The 22,870-nt window shown below is 37.2% G+C and overlaps 1 protein-coding gene across 1 annotated transcript in view; it reads left to right on the top strand.

Moving 5' to 3' along the window:
* Positions 1-22,870, top strand: part of Myo10A (unconventional myosin 10A) — a 67,113-nt gene that overhangs the window by 40,306 nt on the left and 3,937 nt on the right. The window contains exons 5-29 of the mRNA XM_019059654.2: positions 1,084-1,147; positions 1,655-1,764; positions 2,253-2,522; positions 3,540-3,717; positions 4,152-4,275; positions 4,782-5,266; positions 6,026-6,313; positions 6,885-7,042; positions 7,413-9,820; positions 10,433-10,660; positions 11,149-11,396; positions 12,141-12,230; positions 12,958-13,155; positions 13,955-14,073; positions 14,947-15,140; positions 15,489-15,702; positions 16,134-16,392; positions 16,838-17,116; positions 17,488-17,817; positions 18,135-18,403; positions 18,973-19,244; positions 19,664-20,007; positions 21,066-21,221; positions 21,581-21,785; positions 22,579-22,697. Of these exons, the coding sequence (XP_018915199.2) occupies positions 1,084-1,147; positions 1,655-1,764; positions 2,253-2,522; positions 3,540-3,717; positions 4,152-4,275; positions 4,782-5,266; positions 6,026-6,313; positions 6,885-7,042; positions 7,413-9,820; positions 10,433-10,660; positions 11,149-11,396; positions 12,141-12,230; positions 12,958-13,155; positions 13,955-14,073; positions 14,947-15,140; positions 15,489-15,702; positions 16,134-16,392; positions 16,838-17,116; positions 17,488-17,817; positions 18,135-18,403; positions 18,973-19,244; positions 19,664-20,007; positions 21,066-21,221; positions 21,581-21,785; positions 22,579-22,697 (7,609 nt within the window). The remainder of the gene's footprint in view (positions 1-1,083; positions 1,148-1,654; positions 1,765-2,252; positions 2,523-3,539; positions 3,718-4,151; positions 4,276-4,781; positions 5,267-6,025; positions 6,314-6,884; positions 7,043-7,412; positions 9,821-10,432; positions 10,661-11,148; positions 11,397-12,140; positions 12,231-12,957; positions 13,156-13,954; positions 14,074-14,946; positions 15,141-15,488; positions 15,703-16,133; positions 16,393-16,837; positions 17,117-17,487; positions 17,818-18,134; positions 18,404-18,972; positions 19,245-19,663; positions 20,008-21,065; positions 21,222-21,580; positions 21,786-22,578; positions 22,698-22,870) is intronic.

Raw genomic sequence — 22,870 nt, 5'->3', positions numbered from 1 at the left:
ATTGAAGGACTCTCTCATGTAAAGGAGTAAGATTTTTTTTTGCAAAAGAATGCTTCATCATCAGGAGTCTTCAGAAAGAACTTATATACCCTGGTAAAAATTGGCGATACGAGCTGCGTTTCAAAATACCATAGGAGTTCTTATAGCCGATTAAAGAAGGCTATTGAAAATCATATAGCTGGCTGTAGAAAGCGGAGCAAATCATATAGCCGGGCTATACGAAGCTATAAAAAAGTATACAGTCGGGCTGTAGTTCCTATCGCCAGGCTTTACACTTTATCGCCATTGACTATAAAAGGCTATGAGAAATTGTGTATAAATTCGTGTGCTTTGGAAATCTTTAAGTTTGATATGGAACTACCTTAATATTTACAAAACACGCATTATAATTTCCTTTAAAACATTTTTTTTTTTCATCAATTAAAATGAGAATAGTCCATACAGAGTGTGCAAACATTTCAAAATCATGAGTTGAAAAACGCTGACTCCCGCACGAGATTAAATATTAGCGGCTAACACAAAGCGGAGCGGCGGCGCATTGGCGCCTACAACACGCTTCAACTGGCCTCACCTACAGGGATACTTCACGCATTGCGCAATGCGTGAAGTATCCATGTTAGGTTTGTAGCGCATGCCGTTTCGCGCTCTCTGCCCACCCGCCGCGCCTCAGCGTGCCACGGCGTCTGAAACAACTATTTCACACCAGAGGTATTGCACAGTATCATAAGAAATTGAAGGCACTCCAACATATTAAGAATGACAGGCATCCTTCAAAAGTACGGAGCTTTCCTCGCAAAATAAATCAAGATACTACGGCACAAGAAGAGAGCGGTAGGCCAAAAACTAACTAAGTCCTAGTATGCGCATTTAGATACGTTTAGCATAAACTTTATCGTCTGGCTGTTGCTTAAAGTTATTTCACTCTCAAAATTTGCCCCACTTGAACTTCAAAACTGTAGAGGTAAAAGCAATTGTAAGCTGCTGGTGAAATTCTTCGATTATTCGAAGATACTTCTATTATTTGTAGCTTGCAAATTATTGGTTTATTTCTTATTCTATGTTTCTATGTAATTTCTGTTTCAGAGATCTGAACGAAGCATCACTTTTATGGAATCTCAAAATTCGTTACGATAAAGAACTGATTTATGTGAGTATACCTTTGCTGGTTCAGTTCGTTTCTGTGTTCTTTTTAGTCTTTTCAGTTTTAGGTTTTTTTTTAGCTGTTGCAGAAATGCCACTTTATTTATAGCTATGAGTCTGAAGGCATTGCTTTTCAGCCACCCGTCGTGCTTAATTTTGATGAGAATTTGTTTATTCAACACTTTGACTACAGGCAGGCGGGAAAACCGGTAAAAATCCTGATGAGCTGGTCAATTTTGACGTGGCACTAAAATAACTGAAACGGGTCGATCTAAGCACTGATGGGAAATTATTTGGAAACTCAAGCCACAAACATTCCAGTTTCATGTCTTTCGAAATCATTATGACAACCAATAGCATAATTTTCAGGAAGAAAGAGAGGTCATACCTAGTTTCGTTGTTTTTACTTCTTAAGTACTTATTCAGTAGGTGCCTAAAATTGAATTGCTCAAAATTTAACTGAAAATCGTTGTTTATTTGTTTCAACTTTTTGATTTTTCCCTTTATTTTTCAGACATATGTTGGTAGCATTTTAGTAGCCGTCAATCCGTATAGAATGTATGATATGTACGGGCTGGATATGGTGAAAAAGTATGAAAGCCAAATTTTGGGAACATTACCTCCGTAAGTATTATTTTTTCTGAGTGAACTTTTTTTTGTACTTAACTATTTTTATGTAACCAATGCTGAAAAAAACCGTTTTAATTTCTTGGTGGGGACTGAAATTCAGCAATTTTGGTCGCCCAACTTGGGTTCTACCTGAATTTCTTAGAGAAAACCTATTTCAGAATGCTTAATTTTGTACCTTGTCTAGATCCATCGCAAGAGAGCTCATACGTAATAGGTAGGGGTGATGAGTTCTCTCATCTTTCATTGATGCCCCTGCTCTCAAAACAATTTTAAAAACATTACTAATGGACTGTTTAGAAATTAGGTACTCGTACTTTTCTTCAAATGAATTAAATAAAATCATGCAGGTTACCGACCTGATTGATCCTTGGTTCTTGCCAGCAGTGTGTATAATGTTGCTTTAATCCTCTTACTTGATGCAGACATGTTTTGTCTCTAGTTTTCTCATTTTTCTAAAATGAATTATTAACCTTTTCTTGCAGGCACTTATTTGCAATAGGCTGTGCTGCCTACAACTCATTACCCCGTAGCAACCAAGTGGTAGTAATCTCGGGTGAATCTGGTAGTGGTAAGACTGAGTCAACAAAATTAGTAATGCAATATCTAGCAGCTGTCAACAAAGCCCCGTCAAATCTCATCACGGAACAAATTTTAGAAGCTTCACCACTCTTGGAAAGTTTTGGTAACGCCAAAACTGTACGGAATGACAATTCCTCCCGTTTTGGAAAATTCTTAGAAGTCCACTTCAAAGAGTAAGTTACACTGCCTTATTTTGTTCATCAAAAACGCACAGGGGACAAATAAAGGATGAAATTTGGAGGAGGAAAGTAGAAACCATTGCCCTGAGCATTCTGCGAGTAGCTCCTTTGTAAAGGAAGATTTACATATTATACATACTTAATAAAGTAAAAATGGGGGAAAAAAGGATGAGGAACACCTATGATTTCAAAGTGCAGTAAAAGTGATAACACCAGTCAAGTAAAATCTAGTGAAAACAGGGCTGTTAGCAACTTGTAAAACCAGGACAATTTCGGGGGAGAAAGCAACTGGGAAAAGTCTGAAAAATTTCAATGCTATTAAGGGATATTTCTGATTTTTTGTATTTTCACGGCTGGACAATGTATCTGCAACCACATTGCATTGGGTGGTACCGGATTCGGATTGCGGAACCAGCTGACAACTGCATCCAATTGCAGATAATGGTGACGCTCTCCCTTTACTTCCCCGGAAACTGCTGGTGTGCTTTCCAACCATCTGACCTGCTAGTAAAAAAAGGTCGCTGCTTCCAAAAATATTTGCTGCGGCTTTTCAAAGCCATACTTTTGATAAAAGACATTTTTTTTCAATATATTTGCTCCAGTGAACTGGAAGGAAATTGTATGTCTTTAAAAAGGGTCTTAGTTCCTACAAAATCAAACACTTACAAGATATTTGTGGAAAACCAACTAGTTTTAATTCTGATCCAGCTGGAAGTTGAGCCTCAATCCTCCTCCCTACACCCCCCCTCCCCCGCCCCCTTCCGCTGCACAGCCTATCATAGAGTGACTGAGAAAAGACTCACCTTGTGCAGACAAGGCAAAATAGGGAAATGCATGTTGCGATTACCACAGCAGCAACTTATCCAACAAATAGAGGGAGAGAAAGAAATGGAGCTATTTCAATTTTTCCTATTTTTAAATATTCCCTCCTCTTGCCACATTCTTTACCAAGTTCATAGAATGAATTATTTATTGTATCTCTAATTCTTTAATTTTTTTATTGCATTGCAGAGGTGTAATTTTAGGTGCTAAAGTAACAGAATATTTATTAGAGAAATCACGGATTGTCACGCAAGCACCAGATGAGCGTAACTACCATGTCTTCTATGAACTCTTAGCAGGATTATCAGATGAAAATAAACTCAAGTATGGTTTACTGTCAGCGGATAAATATTTTTATCTAAATCAGGTAATAAATAAATCTTAAGAGATAACAAAGGACTTTGATAAAAACACTGTTCCTTAAGGACTTGTGAAAAGTTCTTATTCCATGCATGAAATCAGTTTTTTTTTGAAGAGGCCTGTCTTTTAAGCCCAATACAAATGTAAAAAAAAAACCATCTTCAGGCATGGGCCTTTTGAATCAGTTGAAACTTGGCACATGGACTTTCTGGGTCAAGTGGACTAAGTTTATGGAGTAAGGCCATAAAAATTCTACTACAACTTCTCATGTTTAATTTGGTCCCAGAAAAATTTTCTTCTGCGTTTTCTACAGAACGTCTGTAAGACTTTTTCTATCCCATTTGTTGTAGTTGTTTCATTTTTTAAGTTTATTAAAAATCATATCAACGGATATTAGTTTTTTAGTATGTTAATTAACCTTTATTTTTTTTCTTTCTTCAGGGTGGAAATTGTGAAATTGATGGCAAATATGACGGTGAAGATTTTCAGTCACTGATGTCTGCCATGCAGGTTTTAGGATTCACTTCAGATGAGCAAGACACCATTTTTAGAATTTTAGCCTCAGGTAACGATTTGCTGCTTGTCCATTTCCTCTGCTTATCTCTTCAAATAATTTTTTAAAAGAGTCCCCTGGTCAAAAGAAGGCCTTTCAGCTTCCTAAGGAGGATTATGCAAATGTAGATAGAAAATGACTCAGTGGTTTCGAATGAATGGTTTTTGAGAAAGGAGATAAAGATCGGGATCTGGATTTGGAGAGTGAATTTTAGCTCTATCAGTGTCTCAGTTTTATTTTCTGTCTGATTCTGCTTACCTCAATAATTTTTTGCGTTCTGTCTGTTTTGTGCCATGAGAATTAAGAAAAGACAGTTTAATGCGGAAGTCAAGAGTTTTCTTAACGGTTTTCAAATCACTCGGCAAACCGTTTCGTAGGTAAAAATAGAATGAATCACTGTGTAAGTAACAGGATGAACAAATTATCATAATAATTAAAATCGAAGTAGGAGATGCAGCCTCCTAACACGTTTTATTCCTCAAAGTTAACGAGATTGTTTTGTTTGTTTTTGTCGACAGTTCTGCATTTGGGAAACATCTATTTTCACCGAAAACAATTAAAATATGGGCAAGAAGGTGTGGAAATTGGTTCAGATGCAGAAATTCGCTGGGCAGGTCATCTGCTGAAACTGGACGTAGATGGGATCAAACAGGCTCTAACAACTAAAACAACGGAAGCAAGAAATGAACGCCTTTTTACGGCGCTCACGATAGACCAAGCACTTGATGCCCGGGATGCCTTTGCCAAAGCACTGTATAGTTCACTCTTTACATGGCTTGTTGCACGCATCAACCACATTGTATACAAAGGAACCAAACGCACTTCAGCTATTTCGATTCTTGACATTTTTGGGTTCGAGGACTTCAAAGAAAATAGTTTTGAACAGCTGTGCATCAATTATGCAAATGAGCATCTTCAGTCGTATTTCAACAAGCATATATTTAAGTTGGAACAGCAAGAATATGCTAAAGAGAAAATTCAATGGCAGAACATAACCTACGCTGTGAGTTTCTTTTTATTTTTGGGTTCAGGATGTACCTGACCACCCCTACTGGGCATTTTCCCCAGTTATTTTAGTTTGGACAAAGTTATTACTTTCGCAAGAGTAAATTATTACCTTGTGCAATTTGTAAACTAATCCTAAGTCGATTTTATCATACCTCTGTAGAAGGCTTTTAGACAAAGTATAAGTTGTAACACAACGCAAAATGTTTTCTTTTCAAAATTTCAGTAGGAAAACAAATCACGTAACAGGAAGTCTGGTAATCTACTCCTAAAAAAGATGTGTCTATTATAGTTGGGATTAAATGCAAATTACATCATTTAAATAATCGGATTTCTATTTGGTCTGTGTTAAAAATTCTTATTAATATCTAATGCAAAAGCTGATTTCAGAATTTCAAGCTGGGTATTTTGTTTTCCATGTAAAATTTTGCACAGAAATCGTGTTACATTTCTTCCAATTCAGACCTTTTATAGTGGCCAATTGTGACAGGTCACAGAAAAAGGGCCGTCTATCTCAGTACAAACAAGAGCCTCAACCCCTTACCATTGCTGGTGGTTTTCCTCTTTTGTTAAACTTTGTCAATTTACCAGCATGACAATGAATCGTATTTTATCAACTTGCCCAAATATGAACGGGGTGGCACATTGTTCAACAGTGCCAATACCCAAAAAGGAACCTCATTAAGTAAGGTCATCAAGTTTTTTTATTCTTTTACTCTCCTAAATAAAAAATTAATCGTTTTTTTGTATTTTGTAGGATAATCAGCCTGTCATACATCTCCTCTCCAAGAAACCTGTTGGAATCCTGCACTTATTGGATGATGAATCAAACTTCCCCAAAGCCACAGATCTTTCATTTTTAGAAAAATGCCACTACAATCACGCCCTGAATGAGTTGTACTCTCGGCCGCGGTTAAATGGTCCAGAATTTGGAGTACGACATTTTGCAGGCCCTGTGTGGTACAATGTTGAAGGCTTCCTAGACAAAAACAGAGACACTCTCAGGCCAGACGTTGTTGATCTACTTATCTCTAGTTCTTTACCGGTAATGTATTTCATCAAAATTCATACTGCTCTGCTTTTGAAGCGCTCATGACTTCCCTAAAGTTGTTAATGTCAGAATTAGTCACTCACTTTATGACTGACATTTGGACTACATTTTGCAATTAGGAGCTATAAGTTCTGGCCTGGTTTAAAAACAGCGTAGGTGCCATTATTTTCCCTATGCACATAAGTGTTATTGCTGATGAGCCGGCATTTATAGCTCCAAATTGCAAAATGCAGTCCATTTATGACTCACTTTGAACACTATTTGCCGTTTTGTATTTTTTCCTTTACCGTCTCACAAGTAGTCTACTAATATCACTTCATTGTAACAATGCTGTTTAGTAGCCATTCGATTGGCTATTTCTTGTAAATACTCCAAGATAATTATTATCAGTGCCACCTTTCAAAAATTTACAGCTGTATATGTCTTCAGGAAACCTCTGGCAAAATTAAGTGATCATAGAGTGATAAGACCCTTGAAACGGATGCTCAAACCATGCATAAGATAACCATTTACTGGAATATACATAGTCTCATTTTTTAATCAATTTTTCTTTGTTTTTTCACAGATGCTGAGTAAAATGTTTATTGCAATGCGCAACACTCATGAAGCTTCTAAAACGCTGAACAAAGCAAATGGACGCTTTGTTACTATGAAACCTCGGACACCAACCGTTGCAGCTAGATTTCATGACTCTTTACAGCATCTTCTTGATTCCATGTCTAAGTAAGTCTCGTGTACAAGTTGGAGTCACCTTTTGCTCTCTCACATATTGATAACTGAACTAAGAAGTCTTTCAGATCAGCTGCAATGTTTCAAAAGAAGTTGTTCCAAAAATGATGATTTAGGACGTATCTGTAGTTGCTCAGAAAACTTTTATTTGCTGTACATATGTACTTAGTGTTACAAAGAATGTGTCAGTTGCATCAAGAGATGCTAAATCCTCATCAAGATTAATGGTCTGATTTCTCTTCTTCTTTTTTTTCTACTTTCTGGACTAGTTGCTTGGTTTTCTCATTTTTTTTAATTAGGTATTTACTTTCTTTCTAAGTGGCAAAACAAAATTCACTCATTGATTTCATTTTTTTTTGCATAGGTGCCATCCATGGTTTGTCAGATGCCTGAAACCAAACAACGACAAATCTGCCATGAAATTTGATATGCCCATCGTCTTAGAACAACTCCGTTATTCAGGAATGTTGGAAACAATCCGCATTCGTAAACTTGGATATCCGATCCGTCTCAAGTTTGCTGAATTTGTAGAACGTTACAGTTACTTGCTTCCCATGCAAACTGTTGTACCTCGAGGTATGCCCTCTCGCGAAATTTGCAACATCATTCTCCAGAAACATTCTGGACAGTACCAGCTGGGCATAACTCGTGTTTTCTTACGAGAAAATCTTGAAAGAACCCTGGAGAGGGAGCGAGCTTCAATTTTACAATCAGCTGCTACAACTATACAAAAGAATGTCCGCGGGTTCCTGGCCCGAAAGAAATTTGTAACTACTAAAAAAAGTGCAGTGAGGATTCAAGCTGCTGTACGAGGATGGAAAGAAAGGAAAAAATACGTTGTTCTACGCAAAGGAGTTGTAAAAGCTCAGGCGCAGTTCAGGGGCAAACGCCAACGTAAGAAGTATGCAGAGTTGAAAGAGGAGTTAAAACGTAGAGCAGAATTAGCTCGAGAACGACAAAAGATGAGAGCTCATAAAGAAGAACAAGATCGCACATCTAGGGCAGTTGCAGGTGTAAATCACTTAGATATTCCTGCAGAATTAGCGTTTATTTTCAATAAAATTGAAGACTGGCAACCGACTCATGTTGAGCAGAATTTAGTCAAAGTTGTAGGACCAATTTTAGAGAGCTCAAATAAGTGCTCACTTCCTTCAGATATTGATCAATATGTATTCTCTAAATTTTCAAATATATATTTCAAATCGCATGTGTGGGGAATGAAGCGTGAACCAATCAAAACGCCATTCCTGAATAAGTCCAAAGATGCGGATTACTCAGACTCTCTCGCTCTTTTCAAGCTCATCTTACGTTTTATGAATGATGAGACTCTTTCTGGAAAGAAAGAGCAAGTTTTGGGCGACTACATTGCATACAAAGGTATCTCTAATGAGAAGCTGCGCGATGAAATCTTGTGTCAATTAGTAAATCAGACATGGTGCAATGATGTTCCCGCCAACAATGAGAGGGGATGGCTGCTCATGGCCAACTGTCTGTCCGTTTTTCCTCCGTCTCATGCACTCTACAAATTTTTACTGAAATATGTCTCAGATAATGGTTTCAATGAATATAAAGCGATTTGTCAGAACAAGCTTCTAATGTCTCACAATCAGTGGGCACGAACGTACCCACCCTGCTTGCTTGAATGGCGTGCCAATCGCAAAAAAACTAATATGGCTGTGCAGGTTCACTTGGCAAACGGAGAAGCTGTTACCGCTGCTGTGGATTCTTGGACTCGTTGTGAGACTATATGTGAAAACATACTGATGGAAAAGGGTGCAGCTGAATGCCATGGTTGGACACTCATGCTGGATAATGATGAAGATGAGAAAAATGGGTTAGACTATGTTTTGGATGTCATTTCTGAACTGGAGCTGCCACCTGCATTCCCAATTCAGAAACAACAGACTTTGATCAACCCTAAAAATGAGCCAATGGCACGGCGCCCTACTGTTCCGCCCCCACAGCCTCCAACTGGCCCAATCCATTCGAAAGTCCGATCAATTTCGAGAGATCACTCAGTAGAGATGGGGTTGTCTCGGCAGTCCGCCCTCAATGACCGATACTTCGACAAACCAGGCCGATCAAGAAGTCTTGACAATTTATTATCACCAATTACTTTAACCAACGGACCATCCAAACTAGAGACCCTTGGACTGTCAAACAGTCGCCTCAATGAACGCTACCACTCAATGGAACGGATTCAAGAAACAGTTGCCGATGTTGAACTTTCCAAAACAGACGATGAAAATATTGAAAATATGGAGTCTGTCAGTCAGCGTGGAGAGAACAGAAAATATTCCCTAACGGGAGCGTCCTCTGATGTCGGACAGTCTAATAATTTAGATTTTGACTTCCCAGATATGAGCGCACGAAGTGAAGATGATAAAGGTAGTGATTTGCGTGGCCATCCACGTTTCATCAAGTCGCAGTATGCTGGGAAAAGAGCCATGCCGGGAAGTCACTCCTCACGGGCGCAAATTGAAACACGGCTCTCTGATAAAGATGGTGGAGTGAAAAGTTCGGCCATGTCAGATACATCAGAAGCTCCATCGCTAGCATCGCATGTTCGTCGAGTCCGAGTGCCATCACAAGCATCTGATGTCGATCAATTTCTTGATGATCTGTTCAGTCCTGTTTTGGATCAGTTATCTGATGCTCGCTCACTCGCTGCGTCAATTAAAGGTGGTCAGTCGGATGTACTGGAGCACATATTTGATCCTCTGTTTCCAAATATAGACTTCAAGCCTGGTGAATTGTCTGCTTCAATTAAAGGTAAACATTATTTCTAACGATATCTAATGATAGCTTTTGATCATAATATCTAATTCAGCAGCTGCATGGAAGGTCACTCAGACCCTCCTTCCTTTCGTGCACCAAAAAGTTTTAAAAGTTGTTTTTGACGTAAGAAGGAAAATTTTAAACAGCTTCAAATTCAATAACAGCAAAAAAAAATTTCTGAATATGTTGCGTTAGAACTGCTGGAAGAATTTTGTCAAATTCTGAATAAGAGATGCAATATCCTCTCCTCATACCCCTTTGACAAATTCTTATCCATGTGAGAACATTTCGTTAGTACCTACCAAACGTAACTTACGGAGATTTCCGGTCAAACCATATTATGATTATGTGCACAATGGGCTCAACCTTAAGATTTAGTTGACGCAAAAATATAAAAACCCTAAATAATCGCAACTTATAAATGATAAAACATTGGAAGTTCGAAAAAAATACATGTATCCCATTATTTCCTTTTCTTCCTCCATGCCAAATCCAATCAAATTTGAGAAGGACAATTAGTAACCTACGTATACAAAATGAACCAATGTTTTCTTCAGATGTTTAGAAAATCAAATACAGGTCATTTACAAGAATGTCTGTTTTCAGGTGGTGGTCGCACTGTGGGAGGGGTGCAACAATCGCAAAACCAATCGGGGGCATTCAATTTTTCACCAATTGGTAGCCCACCTATGTCTGGTCTCATCTCCCCTCCTCCACTACTCGTACCAACCATGCCAATGTACAACCAAAACAGTGGAAACACAAGTCTAGGGTACCAGATGGATGGTTCTCAGACATCTGGCTTTGTGCCTGTACCTATTTATAATATGCAAGGTTAGTATCTTATGTAATTTTAAGTATCTAGAAGATGGGTAGGTATCCCTGTCAAGTGGGAGAAAAAAATAAGAGGCAAGAACAATTTACAACGTAAGGAATTCGGGCTGTAAGAACAGCAAATTTTGATAACGAGGCAAATAATCAAGTGAATGGTTTGATTATATGCATGTAGGAACACAAATAGGATGATGAACATGAATAATCTAAATTTATGCAACTATTTTTGTGAATAGATAAAAAATTAACGTACATTTTGAACAAGACTGATAGTACAAGTATGTATTTTCAAATTTTTACCATTCGTTTGTGTAGCTTTGCATCTGCCACACAAATTCACACGTAAGTCTTCTCCAAGGTATTGAAGAATGCGCAGTAAAACCAGTTGTCAAACAAAAGATGAATTTGTCGTAAACTAGAATTCCCTCCTTGATCTTTGGCAGAAATATATTTCTATTATTTTTTAATTTCTCACAATGTTGATGTAGGAATGTCATTACCAAGTCAGAACGGGGGAGGAAGTGTCGAGCAGAATGTAATAGCATATCAGGCATCAGTGCAACAGGCATTCTTGCAATCAGCCATGGCACAGAACATTCAAATTCAGCAGCAACTTCTCGCCCAGAATCAGGCGCTCCAACAGTTACTGCAGCAAAGAGTTTCGACAACCGAGCCACCGCAGTGGGGCAACTCCCCGCCCAAGGCCCGCTCCACCTCTACCCCTACCAGAGCACAGGTTTGATGACTCTCCCTCCATTATTTGTTTATTTGTGATTTTTTTACTTTGTAGAAGAAAATGATGGAGAATTTGCAAGTGTTTGAAATTTGATGTATTTCGTGTTTAAGTGAAAATTGCTGAGTGAACTGAACACAAGGATAGCCTCGGTTCATAATTTGAACAATTGGATGTATTTCTGCCTAACGGAACTATGTGCATTATGACCCAAGCCCTGTCATACTCTTATGGGTCTTAGGGCTCATGTCTTGATGCACATAGTTCGGTTTGGCAGAAATACGTCCAATTAGTGGAAGAGATATGACAAAATGATTGATCTGCTTTAATCCATGTATTCAAATGGGAAATGCCACCAGATGACATCACTAGGGCACTAGGTGTATTTTCTCCTTTTTAACTTTATTTTTGTACTATTTCACTTATCAGAAAAGAAATCACAAAACATATTGTGAAATCGCACCCTCAGATGAAGCAATTAAAAATGTGCATGCAAACTCTCCATTTTCGGCATCATTGAATGGATTTTGTTCTGTGTTACACGAAAACTTTAATTGTTGTTGAGATCAATGTTAATCTTCAGGTAGTATTGTTTCTATTGTTATTTAATGTGCCCCTAAGGCATTGTCATCAATACCGATGTACTCACAACTAGACATTGCCTATAACATAAGTACATAAGGATGTATTGATACTTATTTAGTCTGTAATTTACATTTTCATATATATTTTTTTTCTCTTTTCAAGCCTCATCAAAATGGAACCCCTCAGTCTGCTTTCACCAGTGTCTTGAGTGAACTCAAAAGCCGAAAATCATCAACAGACTCAACTGCCAAGGTAATTAATTTCAAAATCCTCTAACAAAATTACTGTTATGAATAGCAGAATCTTGTTTGTTATTACGTATTTTTACAAAAGTGTAAAAATAACAGTGGAGCCAAGTCTATCGGTCGTATTCACAGTCACTCCTTAAACGTTGAGGCTGAATGCAATTCTTATGGCTTTAGGAGGCCTTAATGTATTACCTAAATGACCTATACCTTTGGTCTCTCAAAACTGACTCTCTTCAAAAGTTCTTCAAAGGCAAGAATTGTGTAAGATTGTTGTAAACAGTGCTGTAAAGTAACATGGGTTTTTTGCAACAAAAAAATTATTCTTTTTTCTTTTTGCTTTAATTTTTGTATCCTATGAAAGGAACCGTTCAATAATTATTACTTACATTTTCTTCCATGCAATCCATCCCTATAAGATCATTCACATTGTTTGCTCTCAATTTCCGTAGCTCAAAATCATTGAACACAAACCTAAGCAGTTTTTAGTCACTTGAAACAATTTTTCAAACCCTGCAGTGGAAAAAAAGTACATTGACATTCAGTGAAAATACAAAAAAAAGTTTTCACTATAGTGAGAGCTTTTGTAGAAAGGGTAGAATGAAGAAGACAGACTGTAAATGGTATCAAAGATTATAAGATTAAATATCAAAAATTTGTTTGAGAGCTCAATAGAAACTTTACAGATTGTAAATTCAAAAGATTTACTCTGTTCTATTTTATTTTTTTTTCAGAGTGTCGTCCCACCACCTCCTCCCATGCCGCCGCCACCAGAATTAGGTGACCCCAGTGAAACAAGACCGTTCATGGATCCCTATGGTCGTGCAAAAACAGTTAGGATTGGAAAGTGGAGGTGGCCTCCCCCAAAAGATGATAATTCTGATACGTCTTTCTTACAGTTCAAAATGAAGCAGCGTAGGAAACATTCACAGGTGAGACTCCAATTCATGTATTTCTATTCTTAAAGGTTTTTCCTGCTTCAAAAACGGAACCCTTGCGTTGAAAGAATAATGATGATTTTAAGAATCTAGTCTAGAATTCAAATCATACAGGGTGTCTAGCATCAGGATTTTATCCATTTTCCCGATTCTATCAGAATTTCAAGTCAATCAGGATTTAATCCCAATTTCATGAGGATTTGAGGAAAAATCGGTCGTAAAATCTGGATTTGAGAAAAGTTGGCCGTCCGATCGATCGGATTTTTTTATCAAGCTAGTTCTGCTTTCGCATACGCAAAAATCAGGATTTTGAAAAATTATGAAATAAGGATTTAGTAGTCATTAATCAGGAAAAATCAGGATTTCCCAAAATGGAAAAAACTAGAAACCCTGTTATAGCGCTGAAATCTTACGTTTGCTTGAAACCAAGATTCATCATCTGTCACCTAATGCATAGGATAAAAATGTTTCTTAGGGCTATTTCTGAAGGATTTTTGGAGGCTAGAGTAATTGAGTTTAGATTTCATTTTTTCTCATTATGAAGTTTATTTATTTATTTATTTTTATTTTATTTTTTTTCCTCTTTTGTTTGAGTCAATATAAAGTTGAAATATCAATACCATTTACAAAGTAATGATTGGATAAATATCCACTAGCTTTTATTATAAATAGTAATCATGATATTTGTTTAAAAATATCAATATGAGGTTTTTCCTTCAATATTTTCCGTGCTTTGTCGGGAAAAAGAAGTTTTCCGAATACATAGTAATTTGTATTTTTTTTCTTTTTTTAGGAGCACAGTAGTGATTTACAAGATGGAATAGAATGGGAAGAGTTTGACCTGGCTTCAGAACAAAGTTCCATCCCAGCTGTTCCACCCAAGTCGCCGGAAAATCAACAAATACAATACAAGTAAGTTGATAGTCTTTTACTTAGGTACTCAAAGTTGAATGAATGTTCGTATTCCAAATGTCATAAGCACATTCAAAAGTTATTCTAATAGATGGTGTACAATTCTTAGGGTAATAAGGAATTTTAAGCACACAAAAGAACTGAAGAAGTTAGAGGGTTTATAGTCTCTAGAGTGAGCATTTTTGCTAGATGAAAATTTGGTCACAAAGACCACAAATTAATTGCTATGAATACAAAATCATGTTCGCAAATACAAATTTCTTTTGCTTAGGATGTCTGTAGGTCCGAAAAGGATGCAAAACCTTAGAATTTTCCAAGTAGATCTCAAAGCACTGAAAGAGAATGGAAAGTGTTTAAACAGTCTAGACTTTTTAAATGACATACATTGCCCTATTAATTAAAGTGGTTGTCCCGAGAGTTTAGCTACAAGTAGTGTTGGAAATGTGTGATTGATTACCTTAATAAACCCTTTTTTAACAGCAAAATTGATCCAATGGCATTAATTTTCTTTGTCAGATTAATCACACCAATAATATTTTTTTTCTTTGTGTGAAAACAGATTAAAGTCCGGTACTTACAACAATCAATCAGCTAATATACCTGCGACAGTAGTAATTCACTAATTTTCAAAAAAAATATTTCTTGATAAGCATTAAAAAAGTCCTAAATGTTTTTCTAATTAGGGGTCCGTAATTTTTCTCATAGTTTGGAAAAGTACTTGAATCCATATGAAGGGTCCCAGTAAACATCCTGCTTGTAGAAGTTTCAACACTAAATTTTATTAGCAACTTCGTTATTTTAAACTGATGCCTAAAAAAATGTGTTGTGCTCCTAAAATATTCTCACAAACCAGCAAATTTATTTTTCCTGCAGATCACTCGACACAACTCTGACGAAACCAACTGCTGCAGGAAGTATTGGCAAGCTTCGTATTAGCAATGAAATGAAGCATAAATTGGAGTTAGTGACGGCTAATCATAGCTTGCGCTCAACAAACAAAACCACCAGCCGACCGTCAGCAAATAAACTAGACTCTGATCGCCGGCTTCTACTTCAGCAACAATTAGGTAAAGTTCTTAATCCTTTCTTTATTTATACTTTCTAGTGTTTAATATTGTTACTTGGAACATCTCAAAAAAAAAAAATTGAGAAGCTTACCTATAAAACAATTTTTATTGGCAGTTTTTCGTCGCAATTCACAGTGGTGCTTAGATGGAAGAATGATGTAAGTATGAAAATTATAAATAAGAAACAATGAAGGAAAATATTAAAGAAATGTTAGTTTCAGGATACTTTAAATGGATTTTCTATAAATTTTTGTAATGTTGTCAAACTGTTCCTTTTTTATGCAAATGAATTTGTTTAAGTTCACGCTGAAAGAACAATTGATCACTAAACTGATAATTTATTTACAGCTGGCCGATGGGGCAGTGTAGATAGTGTGGATGCTCGAAATGGAGTCAAAGAAGAGCATCCAAGTATCGTAAGGAGTCAAGTGGAGAAGATGGAGAAAACGAGTCCAGGCCAAGGCTGGCAAAAACCACCTCCACCTGTCATTCCACAAAACCAACAAATGCACTCACCTCATACGCATGCACCATCTCGTTCAAGTAGTTTTTACTCACACAAGTAAGTATAGTCCATTTGTATTCCACCTACTTAGAGAATCAATTTTGATAATAATCTGATGAAAAGAGAATGGATTTTTCTTATTGATGAAATCACTTCTTATGTGAGTTATGTCAGCTTGCCAGAATCCCTCAAAATTGCGGAAATCTAACGAGAAGTCATCTAAAGTAATAATGTTTCTACTTATTTATCATCAAATCATCATAGCCAGTGCCTCCGCTGACACCCTGAAAACTTTCTAACCATGGATACTAGGAACTATGTAAGGATACGCTTTATTATATCAGTAGTAACAATAATGCTAGTTTTTGCTCAACAGGCAAACTTGACGATTAGTGTTGTACAATATCAATCTACCTGCATATTATGTAGTTGCTCAGTTAAGATGCTGTGATCATTGTTGTTTAAAATTTTTTTTTGTTTTTTATCAGTAACCCTGTGCCACCGACTCCAATCCAGCCAGTCACTCGAGACTACACAGACCAAAATATGTTCAGTCCAGTTCCCTCAACACACCATTCTGACCACGTCGAAATGGAGGAATTTTCAGAGTTCCCAGGCGCTGTAGATCCCTTACCTTCGTTTCACCATTTACCAGAAGCTCAAGTTTCCACCAAACATCATCAACTCTCCACCAATACACATTTGACGTACAACCGCGTTGCCTGGAAATTGAATATTCGTAAAGAGGTACAGCCTTACTTTTGTCGAGAACTTTTAAATTAAAATGAGAGTGAAAAGTAAGTTTACTTGTTTAAAAGACTCTCATAAGCGCTTTGTCAAATCCTAGATAGAAATGTAGTTATTAGTTCAAAATTAAGACATTTTTCCCTAATAGAAGTTATTTTGGCAGGTATCATCTGTGGAAAAAAATTATCATAGAAGTTTGCTCTATAGATTTGCTACCTTTTTGGGCTAATTATGAACGAAATAAAGGCTTTTTCTTACAGTTAGTATGCAATTAGTTACAGTTAGTACTGAGTAGATTACGCAAACATTTTTTTTCACTATGTTACTTAAAAAAAAGTTACTGAAAAAAGAGGGCGAACAATTCGAATTGCGGGTAATCAAAGCGGGGATAATCGAGACTCTACCCTGTGAATATTTTTCTCACATCTTTTGTAAATTTTTTCAGGTATTCTCACCAAAGGAATCAGTTTCAAGTCCTCTTGTTCTCCACCTCATCTTTTGTCAGATTGTCCAAGATGTATTAGTGCGACCCATAGCCCGAATCAGTTCTGAAGAACGTATGGACATGGTTCAGTTGCTGGATCAATATGGCGTGACACCTTCCAATATGTATTCCAACCAACATAAAGCCAACACAAAACGAGCTGTCCTTGACTTGGCGAGACATTGGGCTACGTATTTTGCCCGAATATTTTACATTTCCGGAGGCTATCAACTACCTGAGGTAATCATAATAAATAAATTCCTGTTGAGTCTCAATCGTTTTCATGTGGCTGAAAACAAACTTTCAGATTTTTTGTCAGGGGCTCTTTTTGGGAACTGAGTTACAAGCTTGAAGAATATTTTCCACTCACCGAAAATTTTTTGGCTGAGTTTAGTATTTTTTTTTTTTTCCTCTTTCAGAGAGGGCCAAGTTTTGAAACAAGACATTCAAGGATGGCCTTGAATGAAAGGTATAAAACATACCTTAAGGCATGCTAATTTTCTGTGTGAGCTGTTGTTCTGTTCCATGCCTTCAATATTGCAATCAAAACTAATCACTTGCTCATTAAAGATAATTCCATGTCACTAATGTAAAATCGTCTCTTTTTCCAGGTTTCACTCTTGGCAATTGCGCACTCTGGCATTCGGTTAGGTCGACAGACCAATAACCAAATCCAAGTGGTTCATTCAATTGCACTTGATGAAATAACTGAAATCAATGTTGGGAAAGGTGGTAGCTCCATTATTCTTGGTCTGCAATCAGGTGAGAAGTACCCTATTTACTCCAACCGCTCACGGCAGATCTTAGCCATGGTGAATGCTTTCCTGAGAGAGGCCATGCCTCAGAACCGTGTTCGAGAAGAGCGCCTACGCTCCGTTGAGAAGAAAGGATGGCTTGCAGATGCTAGGCTTACAACACCCTCTCCCAATACCCAGCAACAGGTGAGCATCTCATCAAAATTACTCACAATAAATGAAAAAAGATGAGGTATGGATAGATAGATAGATATGGTTGAATAGCATAATATACCCTAAACATTTTTTCTTTTTCTTGCATTTTTTTTGCGAGGTTAAGAAGAAACACTAAATATCGGCATGGTGAAGTCTTATTTTGCCACACACAAAAGATGGAAATAACAAGGAATAATTGGGTGACATACTTTTATTTTAGATTTAAGGAGATTCTAGAGTGATGATTATAATGCAAAATGTATCAGACTATCTCAGTTTCAATTTTCTTTTCAATTGTTACAAAATAGGCGGTCCAAGATGATGGAAAGCACTCTCTACTTCAGTTCGCTATTCTGCACTTCCGACAGAGTCCTGAAAAGTTTGAAATGCTGAAGACACCTAATGGAGAAATTGATGGGTCACTGAAGTTAGTCAACCACAAAAAGGGATCTGACTGGACCTGGAAGGAACAGGTTGACCTTGTCAAATACTCACCAACACCCATCCAGGAATCATTGCTCAAGTTGGATCCGGAACTTAATCAACTTGCTGTGGAGTGCTTTGAATGTTCCATGAGGTAAATCCTTTTATGCTCCTCGTCGTATTTTGGGTAGGAGGTTGCATCAAAATTTTATCTTCTTTTCAAAATCACCTCTACAATCCCAAATCTCGTGAACACATGTTACTAGATACTCAATAATAACTAGTCGTCCCTTGCGGATCAGAGACCTGCCATTTTGAAGGCATACTTTCTGTTCTTTGTTGTCCTCGTTTTTTTTTGTTGAATGGTTATTAAGATGTATTTTAGTTGAGATTCATTGCATCTACATATTTTTCACGTCATCATTTGTCAAAACCAGTAAAATTTGGCATGAATTTGTAAAACCGGCAACCAAGATCTCGAAGAAGCGGGTCCAAGGCATTGAAATCTTCCTCGGTTTATATTTCTATGACATGGAGGAAGCAGAAACCTACACATCTTGTATAAAATGAGCTTTAACTATTAGTACTTGAGTCCTCAAAGTAATGTCAAACGCTTATATAAGTTGAGGCTAGCAGTATTTCTCTGATAACTTCGTATTTTTTGTTGTCTATGTTTTTGTGATAAATGCAACCTGCAATAAACACTTATTTTGACCTTTTCAGATACATGGGTGATCTCCCTACAACACCAGAAATGACAGAAGTTAAGTGTGTGTATACGATTTTAATGCATTGCCACAAATATGATGCACTACGTGACGAAGTCTATTGTCAGCTTATGAAACAGACAACAAATAACAAAAGCGACAGTTGCCAGCGTGGATGGCGGCTCCTAAGTATTATTGCAGCCTATTTTACCTGTTCTGAGACTCTACGACCATTCCTACTGAAGTACCTTGAGTCAGCTGCCTACGATAAACGTCGGGCTTTCCATGGTTAGTTGATGTAATTTTACTATTTTCTCTCTCTGCCTCCTAAATCTGATTCTTCTACTAGGAGTAGAAAGAAAATCAGGGGAGGAGGGAGGTGCTCTTAAGGAGGCTATCGCAACATATTTTATCTGCAAGAAATACTGAACCTCTTAAAATAATTTTTCTATTGGATTTTGGGTTATTAACATGTATTGTTTTGAAACAAGAAAAATCTAATTAAAAAATAGAGCAACTTTGACCATCCAAATGTTTGCAAACATCATTTTATGTCATCTCGGCAAAATTTAGCCGACGTTTAAGGAGAAATGTCTTGATTCCTTCTTAGCATCTTCCTGTATTTTTAATGCAGACATAATCCTGTACAAATGCCTTCTTATGTCATTTTATGGATGTAAACTCTAAAATTTTCTTTTGACTGACAGGTACAGCGAACGTATGCCTACAGAACCTGCGGAAAACGCTGCGGTATGGTGGACGTAAGAACGTGCCAAGCGTGGAAGAAGTGACTGCAGTGAGTGCTGGACGAAACTCAAAACGGCAGTTGTATCGGCTGCCTGGTGGGAGTGAAACAGTTGTGAACACCAAATCAACAACAGTTGTTGAGGATGTCATCATCGAGATGTGCGCTTTAATCAATGTTACTAATCCTCTTGAGATGGAAGAGTTCTCTCTTTACTGCATTGTGGAAGGGGATGCGTTTACCATGCCCCTGGCACGGGAAGAGTACATTCTTGATGTCACAACGGAGTTGCACAAAAACCAGCAGGTAAGATTTGGAGAAAATGATGATCAAAGTATTTCTAAATTTAGAAAAGTAACATGACTAACTTTCTGAAAGTGAAGGTGAATCAGTGTGGTTTTTCACTTAGAAATGAGCAAAAAGCACCGAATAGTTTTGTTTTAGAACAGGGATTTGAGCCTTTTCAAATAAAGGGTAGGCCAAGGTCCAGATGGAATTGTCAAAGCAAGGTTTGGGTGCTAGATTTTTGATCGGACACAATCCGGAGTTCTGACCCTCTTGAAAAATATATAGACTTATTTCAATGTTCAAAATGGACAAATTTCTATTGAATCAGGAAACGATTGTGTACCTTTATACTCACCAAAAGCAGAAATCAGTCCTCAAAGGGTTGAGTCTTTGGGCACTGAGACAGTTTGGGTTTAGGATGTACTTTAAATTGGAAAATAACCTAACTCAGTTAAGATAATCAGTTTGTGTACACAAATATGGGTCGTTGTGCCCTGTATTCCTCCAAATATTATCCATTTAAGTATGATAGTATCTAAATATTATCTCCCAATAATTTCTCCACATGTATTGCGTGTACTCGGAGAACATCATTATTTAGCTTCAAGGCATCACTGCTGCTTGGTTCCCCGGATGCCAAAACCAGAGCATCTTTCCACTGTGAATACAGTTCCAGCTCACTTGTCCTTTTATAGTCTTAAATGCATTCCTTTCATATACTTCATCAATGTTAAATATGTTTACTGTTAGTAAATTCAAATTCGTAAGTATAAAATTGGGTATTTGTAAACAAGTACACGGAGTTCGGACTGGAACAGAAGGGTCCAGGTTCAGGCTTGAGTTGGTAGGCATTCTCTAAAAAGGCTGTGAGTCAGGATCAGGGGTCCGAGACTCCAAGTCGGAAAATTTTGAATAGCTGTACATTATTTTCATCACGTTTCTTCATCATTATTATGCAAACCTTGCTTTTCTCTGTCTTGCAAAATTGTAATAAAATATCTTTTTAAGCTGTTTATCATTCACTTATGTTTTTAATTAATCTTGATTTTCATAAATTATATTTGCAATTTTGACAGGTGTTTTACCTGATCTTCTGCCGCTCCGTATGGCATTTTCCACTGAGACTTGATTGTCAACTGTATGTTCAAGTCCTTTTTAACCAAATCGCTCCTGATTATCTGGAAGGTCTTTTGCTTGTCCTCCCCAATGAGCAGTTACCACAAGATATCATTGTAAGTATTTAAATAGTCTTCCTGCTCCTTTCTTTTGTTTCTATCAATCTCCATTTAATCAGGGTCTTCATCTAATTTTATCCTCACACTTTGTTTAGATCTAGCTGAGAGAGAAAACAAAATAGGGAAGGTAAAGCAGTCAATTCTTTTTGTGTTATTTTTATTTTTTCCACTATAATGCTAGACAGCTCCTTGGTTTTTACCGACTTATTTTCTGCTCTTGGAAATTACAGAACTCATTGACAACACTGAAAAAATATAGTAGCTAATTCTTTCAAAGAAATCTAAAATTTTTGGGGTAACTCAAATGTTCATACCTGTCTGTGTGAGGTTGATAACTGTCATGTTTTGTTTCTCAGTACGATGTTGCGAAGTTGGCAGCATTACTTCATCGAGCAGCTGACATGAGCCACCCTCCAACAATGAAAGAGACAAAATTTTTGTTACCAAAACCAGCCTTAACCCAACGAGACATCAAGCCTGCGCAATGGGTTCAGATGGTCCAAGCTAATTGGAGTCAGATACAGTCATTGCTCAGCATCCAAGCCAAAGCCCAACTTTTAGGTAAATATCTCAGCCTCCTAGTGGAATGACTTATTTTTTTCATTTTTGGCAAACGGAGTACGGACTTTTGTCAATTGGCTTTGTTTTTGGTGATTAATTGTCCAACTCTACAATGGAATAAAAACTGTAGCTGCATGAAAAGCCTATATGGTAGGTATGGTACACATCATGTTAGAAAAGCATAAGTTTCAGTTCATCACCAGCTTGAAGAGGCTAATTCTTTAGCATCTAGTCTTAAAAATGAGAGAAATGGCTTAGAGAAGTCAAAATTCAAGCCTTTCTATTTTTATTGCAGCAGAAGTGAGTTTACCGTAAGATGCCTGGTAATTCGTCAGGTTTCCAAAAAAAGTTGGCATACTCTGAGCAGATAAAAACGTCCTAATCATAAGGATCTCTTCCAAACCAGAGAAGAATTTGCAATTTTTCATCTTTTAGTGTATTTTTTGAAGGAGAAACACTCTTGCGTTTTTATTCTTCCTATCTCACTGTCTGAATTAAGGCAGGTTCTCAATACTCCTCTCGCCAAAGCATGTCCATCAGTAATACCACTTTGTTTCTTTCATTACAGCATTCAAAATTAAAACATTCTCTCCCGTTTTTTGCTATTTATTAAGCAGTACATGTTCAGGGTCCTCTCAATTCTGACAAGTTTAAATCCCTAAAATTTCGAATATTCTCTCAGTACTAAAATTCAAGAAAACAGTGCCTCAAAAATACCAAAAATGTGTTTACTGGCTTGAACCATAAACCATACCATACTTAGTGTTTTATACTTTCTCTCTGATTTTTACAGAATTACTGAGCAAGTGGCCTCTTTTCGGATCCAGTTTCTTTGCAATTAAACGCGGTGGTGACCAGCAGATTCTTGCTTTAAATCGGAATGGAGTCCATTTCCTGCATCTTATCACTCATGTATGTTTCCAAGTGTTCACCCTATTAAAATTAGCTGTAATGCCCTGGAAATGGATTCATATACAGTCTGTAATGATGCATTTTCCTTGAAAAACTAACAATTTTAATTGGAAATTCTCTCTTCTGCCCTCTAACTCCTTGCATTGCCAAATTATGCAAAGGACTATGCAACC

This window comes from Bemisia tabaci, chromosome 2 (assembly GCF_918797505.1).
Source record: "Bemisia tabaci chromosome 2, PGI_BMITA_v3".
NCBI classification, from domain to species: domain Eukaryota; kingdom Metazoa; phylum Arthropoda; class Insecta; order Hemiptera; family Aleyrodidae; genus Bemisia; species Bemisia tabaci.
This window is presented reverse-complemented; position numbering and strand designations above follow the sequence as displayed.